The 24,004-nt window shown below is 33.7% G+C and overlaps 2 protein-coding genes across 2 annotated transcripts; one reads left to right on the top strand and one right to left on the bottom strand.

Moving 5' to 3' along the window:
• Positions 1 to 9,294: 9,294 nt before the first annotated feature.
• LOC106760317 (uncharacterized mitochondrial protein AtMg00810-like) lies at positions 9,295 to 9,768 on the top strand. Its single transcript, XM_014643766.1, has one exon. The coding sequence runs from the start codon at positions 9,295 to 9,297 to the stop codon at positions 9,766 to 9,768; it is 474 nt and encodes a 157-aa protein (XP_014499252.1).
• Positions 9,769 to 11,965: 2,197 nt separating this feature from the next.
• On the bottom strand, positions 11,966 to 16,364 carry LOC106759799 (zinc finger CCCH domain-containing protein 43). Its single transcript, XM_014643140.2, has 6 exons — positions 15,576 to 16,364; positions 15,161 to 15,226; positions 13,604 to 13,726; positions 13,208 to 13,480; positions 12,710 to 12,979; positions 11,966 to 12,339 (listed from the first exon to the last, which is right to left on the bottom strand). Exons 1-6 carry the CDS (start codon positions 16,083 to 16,085, stop codon positions 12,163 to 12,165), a joined length of 1,419 nt encoding a protein of 472 aa, XP_014498626.1. The 5' UTR covers positions 16,086 to 16,364; the 3' UTR covers positions 11,966 to 12,162.
• Between the last annotated feature and the right edge of the window lie 7,640 nt (positions 16,365 to 24,004).

Raw genomic sequence — 24,004 nt, forward strand, 5'->3', positions numbered from 1 at the left:
ATTTTATTTCTCAAAACTGAATGATACACAAACTGAGAGTGTTTACAGCTTTATATAGATGTAAAACTGATACTCTGTTTCGTTTATTTCTAATATTCAACAAATATAACAATAATGAACAAACAAATTTCGAATGTTCCAATAAGAGGTTCAAATATTTCTACATCATCCCAATTCATATCACTTTTCCAAGCATTCATAACCCGCTCTCGCTCCTCTCTTGAATTTACTAGCAATATAGATGATTCAAAGCTTCTAGAAACATAGTATTTATTGCATTAGCAATATCTCTATCACTCCTTAAAAAGGAAGCAATTAAAAAAAAAAAGCAACGTTTCAAGTCTCCTTCAACCTACACTGATAAATATAAATGTCATACTCAAGTAATTATTACATTTAAATTATTACAATATCATTAATTATTACATTTTAATTCAATGAGCATGACTCATTCTGATAAGTAATACGATTGAAAAAAAAAAATCATTATTTACCTTTAGAGTCAGTAGAATATTTCTAAGCCTGACTAAACTATTTTTCGTTACACACTTTCATTGACAAACTTATTGCATACATTCATTCTTCGTTGCATCGATATTCAAAAACTTGCCAACTTTATTTGATATATTTATTTCAAATATGACAAAATCAAATATAAAGTGTGAAAAAAATAAATCAACGTAATTAGATATTTATGTTTCGGAACATTGTAAAAACAAACAAATGAATTCTAAATTAGGGAATTTAGAGTACAACATCTGTTTTCCCAAAATGAGTGATAAGCAATGCATGTTCGACTTCAAGAACATAAATGGTTTTCAAGATTCTCAAGAATAATTTGTTATTTTTCAATCTTGATTTCCGTTTTCTGTTGTAAGTGTTTTTATTTTTCTTGTTTGTATTCTTCTCTCTTCTTCACTTGTATATATTTAACTTTTGTCCATATTAATAAAAACATAAGGCAGTATATATTGACATTTTTCTCTATTCTTCGTTTACGTCTTTTCTTTAACATGGTATTAGAAGTATATTTTTTTCTTCTCTCTTGTCACACCTCTTTAGTTTTGTCTTCTTTGCAACCATGAGTGGCAACAGTGATCTATCTCTTAATGCTCAAAGTTTTCTATACTTACATCCAAATGAAAATCCTGCTATGGCTCTTTATCTCCTTCCCTTGATTCTATGAATTATCATTTTTGGAGCAGATCTATGATCACTACTTTGAGTGCCAAAATAAGGTGGAGTTCATCAATGGTAGTGCTCCACAACCATCACAGTCTGATCAGACATATGGTGTATGGATACGCTGTAATAATATGGTCGTTTCTTGGCTCATTCTTTCGGTCTCCTCATCGATTCGCTAGAGTACACTTTGGATGGATTGTGTTGAGGAAATCTGGCGCAATCTTAAAACTCATTATTCCCAGGACAATCTCCTTCGCATTTTCGCTTTGCAGCTCAAGGCCTCTTCCATTAAACAAGGTGGTTTATCTGTCACGAATTTCTTTACTCAACTTTGCATTATTTGGGACGAATTGGAGAATCTTCGGCCGGTTCCTGTTTGTACATGCAATGTCAAATGCACTTGTGAGGTCTCTTCCATTCTTGCTCAACGTAAACTTGAAAATCAAGCTATGCAGTTTCTTTGTGGTCTTAATGAACAATATGCTAGTGTTTATTCTCATATTCTATTGCTGGATCCGCTGCCTCCTATCACTAAATTTTTTTTCCTTTGTTGCTCAACAAGAACGACAATTCACTGTTAGTGATCCTTTCACTGCCAAGACCAAGCATGGTTCCATTAATGTTGTTGGTGTAAATCCCACTTACAACTTTTGTGGTCGTTCTGGCCATACTGAGAATACTTGTTATCGTAAACATGGTTTTCCTTCCAATTATGATAACAAGAATAGTAAAGGTGTGTCTCATTGTGGGAAAACTTGCACTCACTATGGCAAGAATGGGCATACGATCGATGTGTACTATAAGAAACATGGGTTTCCCCTGGTTGACTATATATATTCCTCCACAGCTACTCCTAAATGTAAATGATACCCATTGATTTGTGGCATTTTCACCTAGGTCATTTATCCCATGCTCGTTTACATATTATGCAACAACTTTATCCATGTTTGACCATTAATAAGAATTTTACTTGTAATACTTGTCACTATGTTAAACAAAGCAAGTTTCCTTTTCCTCTCAATACTTCTCATGCTTTACGATTTTTTTTCTCTTTTACACATGGATATATGGGGACCTAAATGTAACATGTGCTCTTCTTTTTCATTCAAACTTCAATTTTGCACTTTTACATGCCATTTATCTCATCAATTGCATTCCTACACCTTTTCTTAATAATGAAACTCCTTTTCACAAATTATATGGTCATCCATGTGATATTTCTAGGCTGAAAGTTTGTGGGCGTCTCTGTTACGCATCCATTCTCACTTCCAATCATAAGAAACTAGACCCATGAGCTCATCCTTGCATCTTCATAGGTTTGTCATCCCATACCAAAGGTTATCACACTTATGATCTTCATAGTTGAAACATTGTTACTTCTTGCAATGTTTACTTTTATGAAGATCATTTTCCTTCCATGCAACCAGATCCCAAGGATCCTCAAATTCCTACCATTACACCTTTCCCTTTCATGACTGACTCTACATCCCTTGATCCTTTTCTTTCTTCGACCGGTCAATGCCAACATTCTTCATCTACCAATCTGTCTCATTCTCCTACCCCAACCTTACATCAATCAACTCGTTCCCCTAAGCCTCCTTCTTATTTAAAAGATTTTCATCACTCCCTCGCATCTACTACAACCATTCTTCATTCAGGTACTCACTATCCTATTGAAAACTATCTTTGTTATTATTGTCTTTCCCATTCATTTCACCATTATGTGGCTTCCATTTCTTTTGTGTCGGAACCAAATTCTTATGTTGAAGCTGCTAAAAGTGACCGTTGGCTTAAAGTCATGCAAGCCGAATTAGATGCTCTTTAAACGAATCAAACTTGGAAGCTCACCACTCTCCCACGTGTTATCGGTTGTCATTGGATCTATAAGATCAAATATCATGCTGATGGAAGCATTGAGCATCATAAAGCTCGCCTGGTAGCCAAAGGATATACTCAGATGGAAGGATTGGATTACCTTGCCACGTTCTCACTAGTTGCCAAACTCACTACTGTTCGGCTTCTTCTGGCTATTGCTGCCATTTTTACCTAGCATCTCAAGCAGTTGGATGTGAATAGTGCTCTCCTCCATGGCGAGTTACATGAAGAAGTCTACATGTGTTTACCTCTTGGTATTCCCCTATTTCTCCAAATCAAGTTTGTAAGCTACAACGTTTAACATACGGTTTGAAACAAGCTAGTCGATAGTGGTTTGCTAGACCTTTTTCATTTCTTATGCAACACAGTTAAAAACAATCTCAATCTAATCATTCGCTATTTCTTAAATTTTTTGGTTCTTCCAAAACATCTCTCCTTGTGTACATTGGTGATGTTGCTCTTGCAGGTAACAATATTTCTGAAATAGAGAATATCACTCAGCTTCTTGATATTACATTCAAAATAAAGGACCCTGGTGATCTCAAGTATTTTTTGGGGCTGGAGGTTGCTAGGAATAATTATGGTATTCATATCTCTCAACGGAGGTATACCCTTGACATTATTTAAGATTTTGGCATGTTGTCTTCTCGGCCTATTGCTACACCTTGTTGGAACAATCTTCCAAGAACTTAGGGAAACAAGATGAACAACAATGTAGACTTGATATATTCTTCTAGGNGTGAATACACACTTTCCTAAAAGCAATATTTCGTCCCTTATAAGAGTGAAGGGGATCACGAAATCCGCTTTTGAGATACAAAGAAGAAATACAACGATGATACTCACTCTTAGTATTATCGTTAAACAAGAATATGATTCTCAAGAATTGATTTGTGTGTTAAGAGAATGACAGAATGAATTTCAGTAAAGGATATAATCCCTTTATATAGATGTTGATCAGGCATCAATCCAAGACATACCATATTCTTATTAGTTACATTTCTTCATGAATGATTGTAAGTTTTCATGAATAGCAACTCTTCATGAATAATTGTAACTTTTCATGAATGATTGTAACTTTTCATGAATAATTGTAACTCTTCATGAATCTGAAAATTGTCTTTAATACTCTTAAATTCCAACAATCCTCCACCATTTGAGAGTATTGTATAATTACGTAACACAAAAATCAATTTAATAATTGCAATCTTACACATAAATGAAAGTGTAAATAGACTTGAACTTTCACTTAGTAGAATACACATTTCAGGAATTCGTATTTTATTGGTGTCGCAACGATTGAACCAACATAATACATTATGAATTCTTGAAGATACTCTACATATAAGATAAATTACATATTCTTGTTATACTTGACACAATAGGGTCATGCGTCCATATCTATTCATAAGTGCAACAAAGTCATGCCCTCTTAACTTCTTGAAGCGGTCAAACTTCGCACTTACATAGGTTGACTTCTTAGGTAAACATGTTCCTGTGACTAAACATAAATTCAAGAAATCAATTAAGAATTAGTCAACCTCCTAAGCATCACAAATCTAAAGCACTCTTGAAATAATTATACGTGCTTTCAATCATCAAATAAGGGATTTAATCTTATTGAACTTAAGACTCAATGTCATATTAAGCTTTAAGTTAAGATTCCCTTACTTGTGATTAATCATGGGCTTCATTCCTATTCCAATTGTCATTCTGGAAATGGAATCTTTAGCCAATGCCTTAGTAAATCCATCAGCCAAATTAAACTTTGTTTGTATGAAATCTACTGTAATAATTCCATCTTTGATGAGTCCTTGGACATAACTATGTCTCGCACCAATATGTCTTGATTTGCGATTGTATACTTGACTATAAGCCTTTGCCAATGTTGCAGCATTGTCACAATGTATTGCCATTGGTGATATTGGTTTTGGTAACAATGGTATTTCGAACATTAGATTCCTCAACCATTCAGCTTCCTTTCCTGTTGAGGCTAGAGCTATAAACTCTGAAGGCATAGTGGAATCTGTAATGCAAGTTTGTTTCTTGGACAACCAAGAAATTGCACCTCCCCCAAGGAGGAAAATCCAACCACTAGTTGAAGAATGATCTTCTACATTTGTAATCCAACTTGCATCAGAATATCCTTCCAAAACTGAAGGATAACCACTATATGTTAATCCATAAGTAATAGTTTTCTTTAAATACTTAAGTACTCGACGTACTGCTTGCCAATGTGATAGACTAGGGTTACTAGTATATGTACTCAATTTGCTTACCGCAAAAGCAATATTTGGCCTTGTACTTGTCATTGCATACATTAAACATCCTATTACCCTTGCATATTCCAATTGTGAAACTGCTTTACCACCATTAGGTAATATCTTTAAACTAGGGTCCATAGGGGTTGAAGCAAGAGAGCATTCATAATTGTTTAATTTCTTGAGTACTTTCTCAATGTAATGAGATTGAGACAAAATTAATTTCTCATTTTCTCTCTTAATCTTTATACCCAGTATAACATTTGCTTCTCCCATATCCTTCATAGAGAAATAAGATGATAGAAATGCTTTGGTCAAATTAACTTGATCTAAATTTGTTCCACAAATTACCATATCATGAACATATAAGCAGATTATGACACCATTACCGCTGTCATCAAATTTACTATACACACACTTGCCTGAGTTATTTATCTTGAAACCATTTGATAACACAACATCATCAAACTTTTGGTGCCATTGTTTTGGCGCTTGTTTCAATCCATACAAGGATTTAATCAATTTACATACCTTGTGTTCTTGGCTTTTCATAACAAAACCTTCTGGTTGTGTCATATAAACTTCTTCTTCTAATTCTCCATTCAAGAAAGTTGTCTTGACATCCATTTGATGAATTACAAGTTTATGAATTGTTGCAAGAGCAATCAATAGCCTTATAGTAGAGATTCTAGCCACTGGAGCATATGTATCAAAATAATCGATTCCTAGTTTTTGCCTAAAACCTTGTGCCACTAAACGTACCTTGAACTTATCAATAGTTCCATCAGCCTTCATTTTCCTTTTGAAAATCCATTTACATCCTATTGGCTTACACTTAGGAGGTAAGTCAACTAAGATCCATGTGTTATTTCCCAGGATAGATTCCATCTCATCATTAATTGCTTCTTTCCAGAAGGCTGCATCTTGAGAGCTTATGGCCTCTTGATATGTTAATGGATCTTCTTCTATATTATAACAATATGAGAACTTTGTTAAGATACCATCTCTTGTACCTTCAACTAAATATACATGAAAATTTGAGCCAAAAGATTTCTCTTTTCTTGCCCTTTTGCTTCTTTTGAGTTGAGATGTAGAAGCATCACTCTGATTTAGAGTTTGATCATTTGATCCTTGATCAATTAAGTTTTGGTATAAACTTTCAATATTAGTTTTAGGAGTTAAATCCTTTGGACGAGGAATTGCAGAAAACCTTTTTTCATCAAATATTGCATCTCTTGATTTTGTAATTGAATGAAGCGATACATAGTCATTTTTTTCTATTACATAGAATCTATATGCTTTGCTATATTCAGCATATCCTATGAAGATGCATTCAATTCCCCTTTCTCCCAATTTCTTGCGTTTGGGTTCTGGCACTTTTACAATTGCACTATAGCCCCAAATTTTGAAATAATTCAAATTTGGCTTTCTTTTATACCAAAGTTCATATGGGGTTACTTCATTCCTTTTCATTGGAACTCGATTAATATAACAAGCCATTAACACGGCTTCACCCCAAAATCCTTCACTTAATCTTGAATAGGACAACATGGAGTTGACCATTTCTTCTAAGGTCCTATTCTTTCTTTCTGCTACACCATTTTGTTGTGGTGTATATGTTGTAGTTGTTTCATTTATAATACCCATAGATTGAAAATAAATTGGATCATAATATTCACCACCTCTATCTGTTATCAATCTTTTAACTTTAACACTTAGTTGTAACTCTACTTCATTTTTATAAACTTTAAATTTTTCTAGGGCTTCATCCTTAGAAAACAAAAGATAAACATAACAATAACGAGAATGATCATCAATTAATGTTATTAAATATTTCTTATTTCCTAATGAAGGTGTATTATGGAAATCACATAAGTCACTATGCACTAATTCAAGTAATGTTGAATTCCGTTCAATATTAGGAAAAGGATTTCTTGTTATCTTTGTCAACATACATGTTCTGCATTTTTCTATGTTCAAATCAAAAGGAGGAATTAAATCAAATTTAGACATTGAATATAATTTTCTATAATTAACATGCCCAAGACGAAAATGCCATAAAGAAGAATCATGATTCACAACATAAACAGAGTCTTTCACATCATTTATTACACTTAGTTTGAACATATTATTACAAAGATATCCTAGTCCAACAAATACACCACCCTTGGATAATATGAATTTATCATATTCAAATACCAATTTAAATCCCAATCAATTCAAGATTACTCCAAACACTAAATTTCATCTTAATTCTGGAGCATATAATACATCTCTTAAAACAAGTGATTTTCCATAACTAAGTAATAATTCTACTTGTCTAGCACCGAGGACTTTAGCCATAGAATCATTTCCCATGTAAAGAACTTCTCCATTGTCATCTTCTTTAAAAGTTTTGAATAGACTACGATCTTTGCAAACATGTCTTGAAGCTCCTGAATCGATCCACCATGAATCATCAGTCTGTACACAAAAGATTTCAAAAACCATCTCCACAAAATTCAAAACAGAATTGTGTGCAATTTGTATACAATTACCTTTTCTCGGTTGGCCTTGGCTAGACTCGCCTTGACCTTGTTTACCGCCATTCTTGGCCATCTTCCTTTTCCAGATTGTGCAATCCCTCTTTAAATGACCAGGCTTGCCACATTACCAACAATTGGCTTGTTGACTTTTTTTACCAAATTTTGGCCTTTTGTTCATCTTTTCTTTATAGAAATTATGAGGCCTTTTCTTGTTATTTGGTATTGTTTTCGTTTTTCCATCTTCCACCATATTAACAGTAGAAGAATTAGGATGATTGGAATCCTTTTGACCATCTTACAAACGGATCCCTTCTTCTATCCGAAGATGAGCAACCAACTATTCAACATTCATATCATCTTTATTATGTTTTAGAGAATTTCTAACATTTTCCAATTTAGTGGTAGTTTGTCAATTATAGAAGAAACAATAAACATCTCATCCATTGTAATATTATGTTGCTTGAAACTTCCTAGGATTCTTTAGATTTCATGAAATTGTTCCATTATTGGTCTAGCATCAATCATTTTGTAATTATTAAAATTACTAACCAGAAATTTCTTGCTTGATGCATCTTCAGAAATGTATTTGCTTTCAAGTTGATCCCAAAGTTCTTTTGCAGAATCCACATATTGATATATGTCAAATAAAGGATCAGACATATCGTTCAAAATATGACCACGACAGACATAATCATCATTCTCCCATTTGTTCCTTCTTTGTTGTTCCTCCTATGTCTCGGTTTCGCTTTCTTTGGGTTGGGGAGAACTTATAACATATGCCACGTTTAGAGCCGAGAGAAGGAAATGCATCTTTTTTGGCCATCGTCGAAAACCAACGCCTTCAAACTTGTCTAATTTGTGAAAGTTTGCAGACATCTCACGAATTGTTGTCATCTTAGAGAAAATATTGCTTTTAGACTGTTGGAACAATCTTCCAAGAACTTAGGGAAACAAGATGAACAACAATGTAGACTTGATATATTCTTCTAGGCGTGAATACACACTTTCCTAAAAGCAATATTTCGTCCCTTATAAGAGTGAAGGGATCACGAAATCCTCTTTTGAGATACAAAGAAGAAATACAACGATAATACTCACTCTTAGTATTATCGTTAAACAAGAATATGATTCTCAATAATTGATTTGTGTGTTAAGAAAATGACGAAATGAATTTCAGTAGAGGACAGAATCCCTTTATATAGATGTTGATCAGGCATCAATTCAAGAGATACCAGATTCTGATTAGTTACATTTATTCATGAATGATTGTAAGTTTTCATGAATAGCAACTCTTCATGAATAATTGTAACTCTTCATGAATGATTGTAACTTTTCATGAATGGTAACTCTTCATGAATGATAACTCTTCATGAATCTGAAAATTGTCTCTAATACTCTTAAATTCCAACACACCTATGGACTACACTACCTGCCTCTTTGCTACAACGATGACTCCTCTCTCTAATCCTTCCTCTTATTGTCGCTTGCTTGGCCGTCTTATCTATCTTACTACAACTCGCCCTAGCATTACCCATTTTGTTCATCATCTTAGCCAGTTCATGTCATCTCCTACAATAGCTTATTCTCAAGCTATTTTTCGTATTTTACGATACTTGAAGTCTGCTCTTGGCTCGAGACTTTTCTTCTCTTCTACCAACTCTCTTCAATTGAAAGCATTTAGTGATTCAGACTGGGCCAGTTCTCTTGATACTTGTCGTCCAATTACAGGGTTTTCAGTTTATCTTGGTGATTCCTTAATCTCTTGGCACTCCAAGAAGTCGCCCACTATTTCTCGTAGTTCCTCTGAGGTTGAGTATCGTGCCCTTGCTACCACTACGTGTGAGCTTCAGTGGCTCACCTATCTTCTTGATGATTTACGTGTTCCTGTTCAGCGCCCTATTCTTCTCTATTGTGACAATTAATCTACTCTTCAAATAACGGCAAACAAGTTTTTCACAAACGTATCAAGCACATTAATATTGACTACCATATTGTTCGTGAAAAAGTTCATTCTGGTTTACTTAAATTGCTGCCCATAGCTTCACCATATCAACTTGCAGACATTTTAACTTTTATCGTTTTATGTTCCAAGCTGGCAATGTTGAACATCTATTTCCAGTTTGAGGGTTACAACAATAATTTGTTATTTTACAATCTTGAATTCTACTTTGTGTTGTAAAAGTTTTTGTTTTTCTTATTTGTATTCTTCTCTCTTATTCGCTAGTATATATTTGACTTTTTTCCACATTAATAAAAACACAAGGTAGTATGCACTGAAATTATATGTTTATATTATAGATTTACCAACGAATAATGCATTTTCAATGTTTTAGATTAGGCGATCCATGTATGCTGCACTTGTTCCAGAAAAGTTCTATACAGTTTCTAAAAAGTCATTCTAAAACAATATTTTCACTATTTTAAATTACTCTATTTAGATATCCTAATTCATGTTATGAAAGTCAAATCTTAGACAGTATTATTTTCAATAAATATTTTCTGGAATTTATATTCTAGAAACCTGTATTCCAGAATTGATGTTTTAATTGATGATTTGAAAACATGTTTGTTGTATAGTTTTGTTTTTCAGATTATATTACTATCCCTTTAAAGAAAAAGATGATTTATCAATATCACTTTAAAAAATAATCTTATGGAAGAATTCTTAAAGAGAAAAATGTCATAAGCATAAATAAACATATGTATTTTAATATTTTATCTTAGAGTTAAATATGTTTTTAGTCTCTATACTTTGGAGCGATTTTGGTTTTAGTCCCTCTTTCAAACTAAGGTACAATTTAGTCCTTCAACTTTAGAAAACTCTGCTTTTAGTCTTTTGTACCAGATTTTTTTAACTTGTTTCATTATAGTATTTGGATTGTTTACACTGTTTGACACATTTTTGTTTCAATGTTAACTGAAACAGCAAATAAAGTTAAAAAAATTTGGTAAAAAGGACTAAAATCAGAGTTTTCTAAAGTTGAAGGACTAAATTGTACCTTAGTTCAAAATATGGACTAAAACCAAAATCGTCCAAAATATAGAGATTAAAAACATATTTAACCCTTTATCTTATAATAATATGAAGACAATAAAAAGAAAATAGCATAATTGAATTTGCAAAATTGTTATTTGGTTATATAATTATTAAAAAGGAGATTAAAAATAGCGGCAACAAAAAAAAAGATGGAATGTATTGGAAAAAAGATTGTATTCTAAATATTATAATTTAAAAATGTAATTAAAAGTTTAAAAAAAATATATTCTTGCCATATAATTTAGATTATATTATTAAATTATATAACTTAAACACGTCTACTTTTTATATTTGTACACAAAATTGTCTAGTTTACCTTTTGAATGAAAAAAAAACTTTTCTATTCCGTGCCCTTCCAAACAAATAATTAAAATATTCCATCTTTTTCTTCCATTATCGATGCTTACTGTACTTTTCCCATCATTTAGTTTAGTCAATGTTATTAAACTTAAGATTCTACTAAGATCAAAGATAGATGACAACTCCCATTTTAACTAAAATACAAGCATACTTGTCTATAATATTACGTAGAAATAGAAAAACAAAAAACTAAAATGAAGATATTCAAGGAATAAAACAAAGTTAAATTGAGATATTATGATCACAAATATGGGATAAAAATCTATTTTATGATAACGTGTTAATGAACTTGTTAAAGAGGGTAGTTCTTGCACAAAATAAACATGGGTTCTCTTACCTCAACAAGGTGTATTTTACATATGATCTACAATCACACTGCTTCATTCACGATTTTAACCAAAAATAATACGATAATAATACGTAGATAATATTTTTTTTTTATAACATTTGAACATCACTTATGTATTATTTTGTGATTGGTCTATAGTAGTGTTTATAATTATTATTATTGACTGTGGAGTAATTTTGAACCAATTACATAATGATACGTAAATGATCTTCAAATGTTGTCAAAAAAATGTTGACTAGGTATCATTATCATAATAGTCCAATAGTTATTCTAATACTACCCAAGTTCGTAATTAAATTGAACACTCATTATACATAAACACAAATTCACATTCACACCAATAATCTAATGATGATCCAAATGAGAGAAAAGAAACTCAAGAAAAAAATAATATACATATTACTACTGGTAATAAAACTTCTATTAAACAGACATATTGCTGCTATTCTGAAAAGCTTGCGCCCCATTAGGCATAACTAGAGAAATTAAATAAATTTATCATGTTTTTTAAAATAAAAATTACAACTTTAGTTGATATGCATATTCAAAACCAGAAAATGTTTATAGAGACTATTGATTCCCATCACTGACACCTCCATTTTCAGACACATCAACACTAGCAGAATTTGAGTACGAGGATTGTTGATCAAGTCCATTCATAGTTGAGGGTGGTGGGTGATCGAACTTACAAGCTGGTCCAAATTTGCAAATTCCATAACGGCTGTAATATGTGCAAACATTCTGGTCCTGAATTTTCATAAGACATTCCACATAGATCAGGTAAACCAGCAAGCCTAACCTTTTGTGTCATGACCAATCAAAGAATACAAGATATTGTCTTTTCCGAATCAGAAAAGAAATACATAACTGTTTCAATTTTATCTATAAGAACCTATATTACCACAACATTTTCTTGAGCAGAACCAACTGCTTTTCATGATGTGCACTAGCATTTTTTCAGAACCAACAGCTTCTTTGTTCTACATTTCTCATCAAATAATTTGTCTAGAATGTGTAAAGAGAAAACTAAACAGAAACGGTGGAACAAATGTGACAGGAATCTTGTAAATTTTAGAGTCTACATGAATGCAAAAAACAATAGAACAAAATAACTTACCGGTCTCAAAGGTAGACCCTTGTTACTAAGGCTGCATGGAGGTAATCTTGTAATCCGATTCTTTGGATGGTGAAACCTACAATTAGATTTAAACTTGCAATCACCAGTTTTTAAGAAATAGCTGCATTCAGGTTCACCAGGCCTTTCTGGAAACTCTTCAACCTGCACTTGTTGTTGATGATGCATATAAACATTTGTTTCCATAACTGGGTTGTTCATGACATATGTTGAAGGTAGATGCATATTCCTCTCAGGTAGATAGACAGGTGCCTGTAGAAAACCCAAGTTGAACAAATAGCAGGGAAAACAATCAATTATAAGGGTTAATATGCAGAATATTTAACTCAGAAAGTGAAATGATAAAAAGAACATTAGATATCTTGCTTTAAATTGAATAGATCTTGTATGATAGAAAATTGGCAGAATAGTTTGCCATCATATACTAATAATACAATAGAATGTCCCTACCAAGATAGTTATTGAAATCTATTGATTTACCTGATATCCGTCCCATTCAGAACTTTGAGGAGAAACCCCTGGATTAGCTGAAAGTATCATTGGCACAAAAGGAGTGGATTCATTTAATGGTCTAGTAGAAGACCACGAGGATATAGATGACTGGGATACACCTTGTAATGAAACAGAACTTCCATTATCATATCTAGAAGGAGAATCACCTCCTCCAGCCGTAGGATCAGGATGATTAAACTTGCAGTTTGCTCCAAACTTACAAGAGCCATTTCGCATGTAATAGTGACACTCTTTCTCTCCCTGTCATGAAAAACAACCTCATTAAGTTTCAGGTACAAGTATTTCACACATTAAACAGAAACAAAAGATAGCGAACACAAAGTAATTTTCAGCATAACATGGTATGAGGAATCAAGGTTATACCACTCGAATAGGCAGGCCAAGGAAGTTAAGCTCTGCAATTGGGTTTGCGGATGAACACTTTTCCCTTTTGTGATTAAACTTACAAGCCTTCCCAAACTTACAACCACCAGATCTTAAATAATACTGCCACAACATCAGCAAAAGAAAATTCTGTTATGAACCTGTAATAAATAGTATGACATTTTAAAAACACGAAACAAAGAGATTAAACATACATATACAAACATGTTTCATCCAAAAACTGTTATAGGGATCCAACATTTTTCAACGTAGCAAGGCTAGGCCAACATGATTCACAATGCCAGAAAAAAAGCAAAACAGAGAACTTCATAATGACCAAACACGTAGTATAGCATCAGAGAAAGAAACCTGCCAAACTAATAAATATGCCATGATCCACCATGACAGAATCTTTGTTCATGGCAAATGCACGACATATAGAAAGACATACCAATACCTAATCAGAAAGTGTATCAAAAAGGGGTATCATTCGACTATCAGTCATTTGACAACTACTGAATTCTGCATAATGATCACAAAATTCTAATAGAGAATATTATTCCTTATATGGTTATATCACTCACCAAATCAAACTCGAGTATATCATTTTTACATTATTTAGTAAAATATCCCTTAATGGCAAAGAAATTAAATAAAAAATAATATGAAAGTCCCAAAAACTAAAAGCATTTTATGGCATACAAATAATAATAAAAAAAAAGTATCTACTTTAAACATGACATTGTGATAAAAAGCTGTAGTTATTTGCCAAACCAATAACATTAGCAGATAAGATAAAACTAAAAGGCAATGCATGCTTAAACCTCCTCAAGTTAACCTTAGATAATCTTCCACAGACCGAACCTACATTTTAATAAATACATGTGATACACCCTTGGCCCAAGTATATAAGACAAATATACATGGAATGGGAAAGAATGGGCACAACATAAAGGATAGGCGACTTGGGGAAAATGGAAAAAAGATCCAGAGCGGAAGTCTGTTACACAGAGACAGCTAGCAAATTCTGAGTAGAGAAGCATTGGGAAATATATTGTGAATCAGAATTGAAGAGTAAAAAACAAATAACTGTATGGAGTCTTTGGGTAGAATTGGGCGGAATCTGTTACAGGTATGCAACTTATGAGAGAATATTGGGAGGTTTGATAGAGAGAGTGTCCTGTAGCTGATAATATTGCCTTTTTGGCAAATCTATTTCAGTCTTATTCCTATTTGGTTGTATTTATTTACAGAGAACTATCTTTTCCACCTTTGTTGTTAGTGTCTCATACGCATATATAATNATATCTACATTTTCTTGATTTTAATATAAACCTACATGCCTATGTCCAAAATTCAGATAATACAATCTAGCATTTGCAAACCAACAAGGGATTTGAGTCTAGTGGGAGNGGCTAATCCACAGACACTGACAAACATACTAGAGTTGTTCATAGCTTCAAATCATGTCTCAGATAACAATGCTTCTTATGCAAAATACATGAAAAAACCAAAAAATTAAAAAATAAAACAAAAGTTACAGTATTCTGAAAATACCTTGCATTCCGTCTGCCCTGATCTTTCTGCCTGTTCTTCTTTTTCTCCCGCATTCTCTTTCTTAGCCTTCATGTGGCGTTAATACATTTAAAACTCAATAAGTGAACATGTATATAAGATATTCTCAATCATAAAATGTTCAACAAATGTAACCCTTTAAATAATACTTCCAGTTTTTTATATTTTTTGCCTAGCAAATCCTTCACAACTTATAGCATGTATATTAAACTCCCTGTCTTCAATTATTTAGCATATAATACTTAACTGATGTTCATCTGCTTAACAACTTAACACCTAATGCAATCATACTAACACCTAATTATTGATGCTTAACTTAACTATTTCAACTTCATGCTACTATACCAATATTTGATTAGTAATAGTGCGATAGAAAGCGAAAACCAACGAGAGAGACCTGGTTTTTCCTCTTAAGTGGATGATTGAACTTGCAATTGAATCCAAATTTGCAGCTTCCAGTTTTGAGATAATACGCACAGTCTTCAGCCTCTGGCCTCAACGGGTACTGTTGAGCTCTCCCACTGCTCCTCTCATCCCTGCTATCTACTCCCTCCACATCTCCACCCACCTTATCACTTTCACTCTCATTCACATTCTCAATCCAATCACACCCTTCGTCCCCTCCATTGCAATCATCATCATCAACAACACCAACAACATCATCACCACCACCACCACCATCATCCTCACTCCCTTCACCCTTACCACCTTCAGGTGCAGCACCTTCATCACTCAACTTCCCACCCCCATCTTCCAAGTTCGAACCTTTATCCTCACTCTCACTCACATCCTTCAAATCCAACTTGTTCTGAAGCTCCCTGTTAAGTGCATCATCATCTTGGGCAACATGATTGAGATCTGACTGTTGAGGATCGTGATCGAGTGTTCTGGACAAAGTTTTACCCATTAGCAAGAGTCCTTGGTGGGAGAACTAACTGATTCGGATTCAGAGGACTCCATTGATGTACCTCCACATTTCAAATGAAAAACCCTAATAATGGAGAAAACTATACATAGCTAACAAAAACAAGAGTGTAAGAGAAGGAATAGAATTTATTTATGTGGAAAAACCATAAGACGAAGAATGAACAACAACAACATAGTGTGAAACGAAAAGGGGTTTACTTTCTTGCTGTGTGTTTAGTACATGCTACTTAGGACTCTGTCTTCTTGTATTATTCTATGTATGGGTGCATGTACCTTACTACGTATTTCAATACACTGCATTCAACTGCCATGACACATTTCGTTCAGATGTCAACTCATATATAACACTATTTTCCTGTTTTTCTCTTATTTTTATAAATCAAAATATTAAACTAATACCCTTTTTATATAGAAGATTTTATATGGTAATTAATAAAAAAGTTACGATAAGTATGATTTTAGACGGATTTGACAGACCAAATAAAATAGATAAACAAGTAATTCGGAAACAAAATAAGAGTAAGATAATCTTGCATATGAAATATAATTTTTAGAAACTATTTAATAATATTGTAAGATATAAGTATTAGATAAAAGCTTTGTAAGCTCTTGTGCATGTTAGCTGCATGCTATATGATAATAGGGTGTTTGTATGAGAGAGAGAGAATGATACCAATTTATCATAATTACTCATTTTCTTAACATTAATTGCTAATATTTCTTTCACTTGAATACATTATTCACTTTTCAAATTATAAAAATAAAATGGATTTTGTATTGTTCCTTTTTAAATTGAAAATCTATTTGCAAATTAATTCAAATTTCAATTAAACCATAATATTAAATATTTTATAATTGGTGTTACTTTTATAGTTGTAACATGCCTTAAATAATTACATACGAATATACATTTCTCTTTATGAAAAATAATTTAAATTATCATTGAATTAGTGTATTTTTAATGAATTAAAAATGGAAAATTGTATCACTTCAGTTTTTTCGTAATTTCAATATTATAATTATATTTTGAGTTATCAAATTGAATTTCAGATAACGAAAACCGGTTCTAATTACCTTAACTAATATAATATTTTGTTTTAAAATAGTAATATTTAAATAATTTAAATATATATATATATATATATATATATATATATATATATATATATATATATATAATATCCTAACTTTAGAATGCAAGAATTATTTTTTGTGTTTGAATACACGTGTAAGATAAAATAAAAAATATAGTTAATTTGATATCCTTAAATTTTGATTGATTTGATTATGTATTCATGGTATGTATGGATTTTACTTTTACATATTTGGGTTAATTTTATTTTGAATTTGAAAGTACAGATCTTGATACATTTCTAAAAAATTACGTTCAAGAATAAATTGTATTTATCTAGTATGAGTTTATTATAAAATGGCTATGACTATCATGGACGACTTTAGATCAATGGAGAATTTAGGCTAGCAGAATATGATTTTCGAGTAAATACTAAAGTTATTAGGGTCAAATTACTATAGTTAAAGGAAAATGATATTTTGACACCATTTTTTGACACTATTTTGACACTGCACACGTGTCAAAATGTGATTGGACGATTTCAAATTAAAAAAGTTGAGACAAGGGTATGTTTGGAAGAAAAAAACCAAAGGTTGTTTTTTAATTTGAAATCGTCCAACCACATTTTGACACGTGTGCAGTGTCAAAATGATGTCAAAAAATGGTGTTAAAATTTTATTTTCCATAGTTAAAATGGGTTAAAATTTATGGATCAATCTATTGCATCATGAGTTTGTATTGGGTTAGGTTTGAAAAAAATATTATCTTTTTATATGGATTAATTTTCAACACGATCCACTTAGAAACTGACTCATCCGGGTTAAACTCGTAGTAAGCTGAATTGACTCTCCAAGTCATCTAATTTAATTTAACTATATTTTACCTTGTGTTTCAATATTATTAGTTAATATTTTTCTTATTGTGTTGGATGGGGATAAAGAAAAAGGGCTTAATTACCTTTTTAGTCCTCAAGTTGGAGGCTGAATTTCTGTTTGATACCCGCTTTTAAAAGTGATTTAATTTGGTCCCCAGGTTACTGATTTTTCTTTTAATAGGTCCCTTCCGTTAAGTAGCTAGGAACGACGTTAACTTCACACTTAGGTGGTGGTATTTTTTTTCTCTCTATTATGCTATTCCTGACACTTCTTTCTCTCTCCTGTTTCTTTGTCACACCATTATAACATCATTATAATTTCACACGCTTACGCGATATTTTTTTTCTCTCACCTCTCTTTATTCTCCAAACAAGTCTCTCATTTTCTATGTCAAACTCTTTTTTTTTTCTTCAACACCCAACAAATAAAACACCATCTTTCTCTTTCTCTATAATGCTTCTTACTTCTTTGACTACTTCATCCTCTCTTCTCCCCAATTTTTTCTTTCCCAACCAAATCAGGTTGCTCGTTTCTGCTTCTCTCTCAATTACCACCTTTGCAGATTTTTAAATTCTTAAATGTATTGATTTCTCTGTCTTGACTTGTTCAGGAGTTTCTTTCTACTATTTTCTTAATGGATAAAATTGAATGGTAATGCTCACGTAAGGTTCAAGGATTGTGCACTGCTTTAATGCTTCCTCAACTTCTTTGTAATTTTTTAACTTAGACCCCGATCTTGGGTTTTGCCATTCACTGTTACTTCCACTCAAGAGTTTTTAATTATTTGTATTAATTTATTGTTTCTTCTCGATTTTATTTAAATACTTATTTAGATGAACTTCATCTGCCTTTAAAACAATGAAACTCATCCGTATCTACTGAATTTCTTCAAAGAAGCCTTAAATTTGGTTAAAACAATGAAACTCATCCGTATAAGCTCTTATACGCGGGTCTTAGTTTGCTTTTTTGTTATATGATTGCACGTTTTCGGGTGCTCTTATGGTTCATTTCACCAATAAACTCATGCTGGTGTTTTGTCTGTTAGGTTTGCTACATTGGCACCATGTTAAAGCAAATTCTTAGCAAATTGCCCAAGAAGGTGCCAAAATCTGACACATCAGATTCGGCTCAGAGTGATTCTGGGAGTGCTACTACTTTTGCAAATGTCTTTCAGTGTTCGAATGTTGGGGTTGTAATTTCAAGCAAATTAAATGCAGTGAAGCGGGTATCATCAATGGTATTTCCAGCAAGCTTGCGTGTTGGAGTGGAGGTAGTTGATCCCCATATATCTTTCAAAGATGTTTCATTAGTAGAGCTTGTTGATTTTGTTTCTTTTGGATTTGCAAAGTTCACAGAACCATCAATAGCTACAATGTGTAAAACGTGTGCAAGTAATTTGTTCAGGGTTTTCCCACCCAAGTTTCGTCCTAGTGCTACTGGTGGAGAAACAAAAGATGAAGAGCTTATGTTTGATCCTTCCTGGTCTTACCTGAAAATTGTTTATGATCTTCGTCGGTGCACAAGTAAATTGTTTAGGGTTTTCCCACCTCCACTGGTGCGCATTTCCCCATCTTCGTCGGTGCTCTTCGTCATCTCCACCGGCAATGCTTTATGAAGGTTATTGGTCGCCTCCCTCAATGTGGCACTAACAATTGCAGACAAAAATGGAATAGATTTAAATTACAACCATCTCCCAACTTTTTCTCAATGTCTTTCTCCTCCACTAATTTCTTTGAAGTTTGGTCTTCAACGCCATTCTTCCTTTCAATGTACTCACCATAGAACTCCCACGTGGCAATAAGACTAAATCTATGTCATTGCATCCAACACTCCCTTTGTAAAGATACGGCTGATAGCAAATACTAGAAGTTAGAAAAGCATGTGACAATCTCCTTTCATCATCACTAACAAAGTCAGAAAAATGCGAATATAAGTTTGAGGGTGGGGTGGTGGTGATGTTGAGGTCGGAACTCTGGAGGAACTCGCGGAGGCAGGCGATGAGTTTGAATTCAGAGACCATGGGTGGAAGTTTACCAAACCAAAACCAACCCTTCTTCGAATGCACGAGTTGGGTTGCAACAGGTCACTCACCCTAAGACTGAGTTTCTGCATAAAAGAAAATGGAAAAACTTGACGTAGAGGAGAGAGAAAAAACATTAATACGAAAGAGAGGACGTATATCAGACTGTGAGGAGAGAGAAGAGAGAGAAGAGAAAAGACAGAAAAAGTTGAGAGTGTTACAATAAGAACAAAGGATAGAGAGGAAAAATTGTTCCACGTCAGACAAAGTTAACACCGTTACTGTGAATTTAACATAAGGGACCTATTAAAAGCAAAATCAGTAACCTGAGAACCAAATTTAATCACTTTTAAAAGCGGGTATCAAACATAAATTCAGCCCCTAACTTGGGGACTAAAAAGGTAATTAAGCCAAGAAAAAGATGTTTCAAGAAAAAATATATTATGAATTTATATATCCCTTCAAGAATCTAATATTATAAATGGATAAGTGACAAAAATATCAATTTAGAAACTTATTTGTTCCCTTTTTGTGTTTGCTTTTGGACTGTATAGTACTATTTTTTACATTGAATTGTCTTTAAAGTTTAACATCATTTTAGAATGAAATTTATTTAGATTTGAATTACAAAAAAAAATTGTAATTTTTTTTATTTGAAAAAAAAATTGTAATTAAGTAAGGTAGTGAGTCAACGCGTTTAACCCAAACCCGTGGTGGGTTAAGTCAAGTTTGAATTTTTTTTTTCGATTCACTAATAAATGAGACAGATTGAGTTTGTTTCCCTAAGTGACAAACATAATAAATCAAATCGGATCTGTTGGAACGGTGAAGAGCAAGGGTTTGAACCTAGGCAGAGACCGAATGGTAATGCCTCTTTGCACCGAACGCTACTAACACACACATCAACCACCGTGCAACACTAATGCTAGAGAACGACCCAACAAGACACGATCAGCACCGAATTGTCAATGAAGGAAGAGAGAGGGAGAGAAAGAGAGAAATTCTAAATGCACTGAAAAATCGTTTTATTCACTGATCTCTCAAAAAATCACTTTTACAAATACGAGGTCCAGTATTTATAAAATGAAAAACAACTGCCAAGGATAGTTTGGCTAACTAACTAACTGTCTCAGCTTATACTCTAACACTCCCCTCTAAGCCGAGCACCCAAAGATAGCACCCATCCTTGCAAGCCTATCTCGTGCACAACGTTGAGATCGAACGGTGTGTGACCGAATGGTGTCTTCGTGTCTAATAGAACACACACTTGTCCGTTCATTGAGCAACTGTTCCTGCCAATCACGTGACAAAGGCGGATGCCAACTTGCTCGAGCTATGCGACCAAGGCCGAACGGTTCTGAAGAGTGACCGAGTGACATGACCGAACGGTTTGAGTGTGGTTGCCAGTTTGACGCTCTTGAGAGACGTCTCGCTCGATTAAATGAACGTTGTGGTCGGGAGTGGCAAAATGACGTGACTGAACGGTGTGCGCCATGTCTCGGTTCTCTTGTGACTCCTCATGCTCCTTTGATAGTGTTCACTTCAACGTTTTCCTCCTTCCCCGCTGGAGTGTCAGCTAAATTCCAGATTCCATCCCTCTCAACAGGATCAACTTCTTCTTTCATTGCATCCCTCCACACAATTTTCTTCAAGGCCTCGGTTTGACCGATCAGTCCCGCACCTCCTATAATCAAGGCTCCAACTTGACCGAACGGTTCTTCACCTGCAAACATGGCTACATGCACCAGACCTTCCTCACCATCAGTTTGTGTATCAGAATTCATCTTTCCTTCTGTAACGCTAGATTCTTCACAAGTTGTGGCCTTCACAAGGCTAATTCGAAACGAGTTATCCTTTGAGATCTTGCTCCTCAAGATCATATTTTCCTTTTTATCAAATACTTCAACCTTATTGAAGCTTCTCATTACTATCATAAAACCCTTTTGAATTAATTGGCCAATACTCAGAAGATTGTACCTTATTATAGGTACAAACAGCACACCAGTTATGATGGCACACGAGCCATTCTTTCTTCTGATAACCACATCACTAACTCCCTCTACCTTTGAAGTGTTGTCATCAGCAAATCTCACCATGCTCATCTCAGTCTCTACAAAATTTACCAACCAATCTCTGTGGCAGGTCACATGATTCGAACATCCCGAATCCAAATACCACAGTTTGTCTTGAGAGTGTGAGCTTACTGTAAATGTAGTTGTCATCAATATGATGGGTTCTGAATCAGACTCTACTTAAGCTTCTTAGGCCTCCTTTCCTTGACCCTTCTTCTGCTCCTTCTTTTTAGCATAGCACTCACTAGTATAATGCACATACCTATGACAATTAAAAAACTCAATATTTCTCTTGTCCTTCTTGCGGAAATTCTTCTCAGACTTGCCTTCCTCCTCTGTTAAAGACTCATTCTAGTCATCTTTGTTCCTATCTTTTCTCCACTTCCCTTTACCATGTTTTCCTTTCCATTTCTTGGTTGTATTCTTCTCTTCATTCTTAACGTGATGAACCTTCAACGCCTGCTCCTCACGTCTGATGAGATTTCTTTCCCTCATCCTTATTTCATACGCTTCCAGAGAGCTTTGCAGTTCCTCTATCTTGAGTTTTTCAAGGTCTCTCGACTCCTCTATTGCCACCACAATATGATCAAACGTCGAAGGCAGTGACTGCATGATCTTCTCGATCACTATGAGATTAGTAACAGCGTCGCCACAACCCTTCATCTAATTAGCAATTAAGAGTACTTTACTGAAAAACTCGCTCACCCTATCACCATCCTCCATAAGTAGGTGCTCGTACTGTCTCCTCAACGCCTAGAGCTTTAACTTCTTCACCTTTTCCTCTTCGGCATGGCAGTCCACCAAGATGTTCCACGCTTCTCTTGCAGAAGCCGCATTTTGAATCTTCTCAAAATGCACATCGTCCACACACTAATGGATAGTTAGCAAAGCTCTATCATATTTTCTCTTGAACTCCTCTTTCTCTGTTCCACGCAAGTCAGACGCATATACCATTCCCTCTATCACGTTGCTGACATCTTGAACACGAAACAAGACACGCATTTGTGTGGTCCACCTGCTCTAGTTCTTTTCTATGAGAATAGGTAGATTAACAGACATATCTCTGCTGGCCATTCTTTACACCCACAATCTTCCACCAAGAAACGCAGTCTTGATCTTTTTTATGCTTCAATCACCTTTCCGCCAAGCCCTAGATGAGTACGAAGCTCCCAAGTCACGAACCTGAAACTCTGGATACCATTGTTGGAATGGTGAAGAGTGCGGGTTTGAACCTCGGTAGCGACTGAAAGATAATGCCTCTTTGCACCGAACGCTATGAACACACACACCAACCATCCTGCAACACTGATGCCAAAGAACGACCCAACAAGACACGATCAACACCAAATTGTCAATGAAGGAAGAGAGAGGAAGAGAAAGAAAGAAATTATAAATGCATTGAAAACTCGTTTTATTGATTGATATCTCAAAAAATCACTTTTACAAATATAAGGTCCAATATTTATAAAATAAAAAACAACTACCAAGAACTAACTAATTAATTGTCTTGGCTTATACTTTAACAGAATCGAGTCAAATTATCCATTTTTAGAACACTGAATCAAACACAACTTCAAAGATTTTTTTTTTTTTATATATATAGAAATTCTGCTAGCATGAATTCTCTGTCTATTTTATTTTACTTTTTTAACTTTTTCATTTTTTAAAATTTTGATGTACATAACTTTTTATTTTAAATTATTGTTTAATAATTTGATTAATTGATTTTAAAAGTCTAACATTTTAAACATTTTATATAATCATATATTTTCTAATTTTTTGATATTTCTTTTAATAATTTTATTTTTTTGTAATATTTTATATCTTAATTTTTTTTATAATAATATGATTAAAAAATTA

This window comes from Vigna radiata, chromosome 5, assembly GCF_000741045.1.
Source record: "Vigna radiata var. radiata cultivar VC1973A chromosome 5, Vradiata_ver6, whole genome shotgun sequence".
In the NCBI taxonomy this organism is placed as follows: Eukaryota; Viridiplantae; Streptophyta; class Magnoliopsida; order Fabales; family Fabaceae; genus Vigna; species Vigna radiata.